The sequence below is a fragment of the Nicotiana attenuata genome, unplaced genomic scaffold (assembly GCF_001879085.1).
Source record: "Nicotiana attenuata strain UT unplaced genomic scaffold, NIATTr2, whole genome shotgun sequence".
Taxonomy (NCBI): Eukaryota; Viridiplantae; Streptophyta; class Magnoliopsida; order Solanales; family Solanaceae; genus Nicotiana; species Nicotiana attenuata.
This window is the reverse complement of record NW_017670356.1, coordinates 62,255-64,148: the sequence shown is the minus strand read 5'-3', so window position 1 is coordinate 64,148 and position 1,894 is coordinate 62,255. Positions and strand designations below refer to the sequence as shown.

Genomic DNA, 1,894 nt, shown 5'->3' with positions numbered 1-1,894 from the left:
TCTTTTCCTTTCCTCTTATATTACTGAAATTTGGAAATGCGAGATAGAGAGAGACGTAGAGAGAATTCTCAAATCTTTGCAACAACATCCAATCCTGATACAGAAATCGTGGGTGTGGGAGGGAAACGTGGGTGAAGGTGTGGGAATTGGAGAGAGAAACGTGGGGGGAGTGGTATTAGAAGGAATATACGGTACCATTAAATTAGGAGTGTAATTAATACCCTTAAAAATCACTAATGGTATATAATTGGTAATTAGGTATACTAAATGTAATTATATCAAACCTTAAACATTGAGGGTAATATAGTTTCCTATATGGCATAGGAATGTAAAAATTCTTTGAAATATTTAGTTCAAACTCCATGAAAAGGGAGCTTTATTAGCACGGGCTCAGGCCCAGCTTTAAGCAAGCCCATACATTTTAGGCCCAAATTTTGCTACGACTGTGGAAACAGAGGCATTGAGACTTGAGTCAAATAGTGACCATAGAAAATATGGGAAGAAGGAGCTGGACCATCAGAAGAAAAGAGAGAAATGGGAACTCTCTGGAACTCCACCTGCTGCTTATGTTATCCATGGCTTGTAACAACCTCCCCACTTGAAAAGAATCCATTTCTATTCCCTTCTTTAAGCAAGAAAAATGCATGCAATTTCAGCAACAAGTCGTTCCAGATTTCTTGCAAACTTTCTGAAAGTGAAGTTGAAGAAAATTATACTAGCAAAAAGGTGTCAGGCAGCTCAAGTAATAAGATGGAGGAATACAACTTAGCTATGAAAAGAATGATGAGGAACCCATATGAATATCATCATGATCTTGGTATTTGGCTGATCCAAAATCAGATTTATCTTTTTAGCTTATTTACCAGTCTAACAACTATGTTCTCTATTATGTATCAGTTGTATTAATTTCTAGTTACGGCCTCTAGAGATGCTCTTTTTCATATTGGGGACCTCACTTTTTGTTTTACCTGTTAAGATTTAGGTGTTAGTAACTTAACTTTTAGAACGGGGTGGGGTTTTAGCATTTTAACTGAATTAGATTCCCCTAGAAAAGTGGATCTTGGTCTACTCTTTGGCTTTCTAATACTAGGCTATGTATGTTTTATGACTTTATGTAGACCAAGCTTCTGTTTATGTCGCCGCTTTAGTAAAGAGAAGAAGGTTAAAGTGTTAAATCGCCTTTCTTCTTCTTCTTCTTTTTTTTTTTTAAGGATGACTTTCTAACACAAATTTAGCTCCTACTCAAGGTTGAATCTGAAAAATTATTAATGTAACTTAAAAGCAATGTCAATATTAAACGAGGGACGAGCCAAACTAAGCCCCTTGCTTAATAAATCTACATCTTCTGTCATAAAAATGGTCTGAGAGGAGCATCTGATGTGTGATGATTAATAGTTTTCTCTTCTATAAGTAGGAATTATTATCCATTTTGGTATAGCTGTGTTTCTTTTTTTTTTTTTTTTTTGATAAGGATATACCTGTGTTTCTTTATATAGTTAATTACGACATTTATCACGAAAAGATGATGGCTATACAAGGAAGTTTTGATAGACACCTTACAGTTATATTCCTTTGACTACAGGAATGAACTACACATTGATAACAGAAAATCTCATTGTTGGCTCCCAGCCCCAGAAAGTTGAAGATGTAGATCATTTGAAAAAGGAGGAGAATGTCGCTTTTATACTAAATTTGCAGCAGGACAAAGATATTGAGTTTTGGGGAATAGACCTCCAGTCTATAGTCAAAAGATGTTCAGATCTTGGAATTCATCACATGAGAAGGCCTGTAAGTAAATCTTTTTTTTTTTGGCGCGGGGGGGGGGGGGGGGGTGGGGTATACTTACCTACTTACTTTACCTTTAGTTAGTAGTTGGTAAGTTAAGTTAGGACGT

At 36.0% G+C, this 1,894-nt stretch overlaps 1 protein-coding gene across 3 annotated transcripts in view; it reads left to right on the top strand.

Annotated features, from left to right (window-relative positions):
• The first annotated feature begins 485 nt into the window (after positions 1-485).
• The window catches only part of LOC109238303 (phosphoglucan phosphatase LSF2, chloroplastic), a 17,320-nt gene continuing 15,911 nt past the window's right edge, over positions 486-1,894 (top strand). For all 3 annotated transcript variants that reach the window (XR_002069725.1, XR_002069726.1, XM_019404735.1), the window contains exons 1-2: positions 486-817; positions 1,583-1,788. Coding sequence is in view for 1 of the 3 variants with exons in the window: in XM_019404735.1 (XP_019260280.1) it covers positions 535-817; positions 1,583-1,788 (489 nt within the window). In the remaining 2 variants the exon portion in view is untranslated. The remainder of the gene's footprint in view (positions 818-1,582; positions 1,789-1,894) is intronic.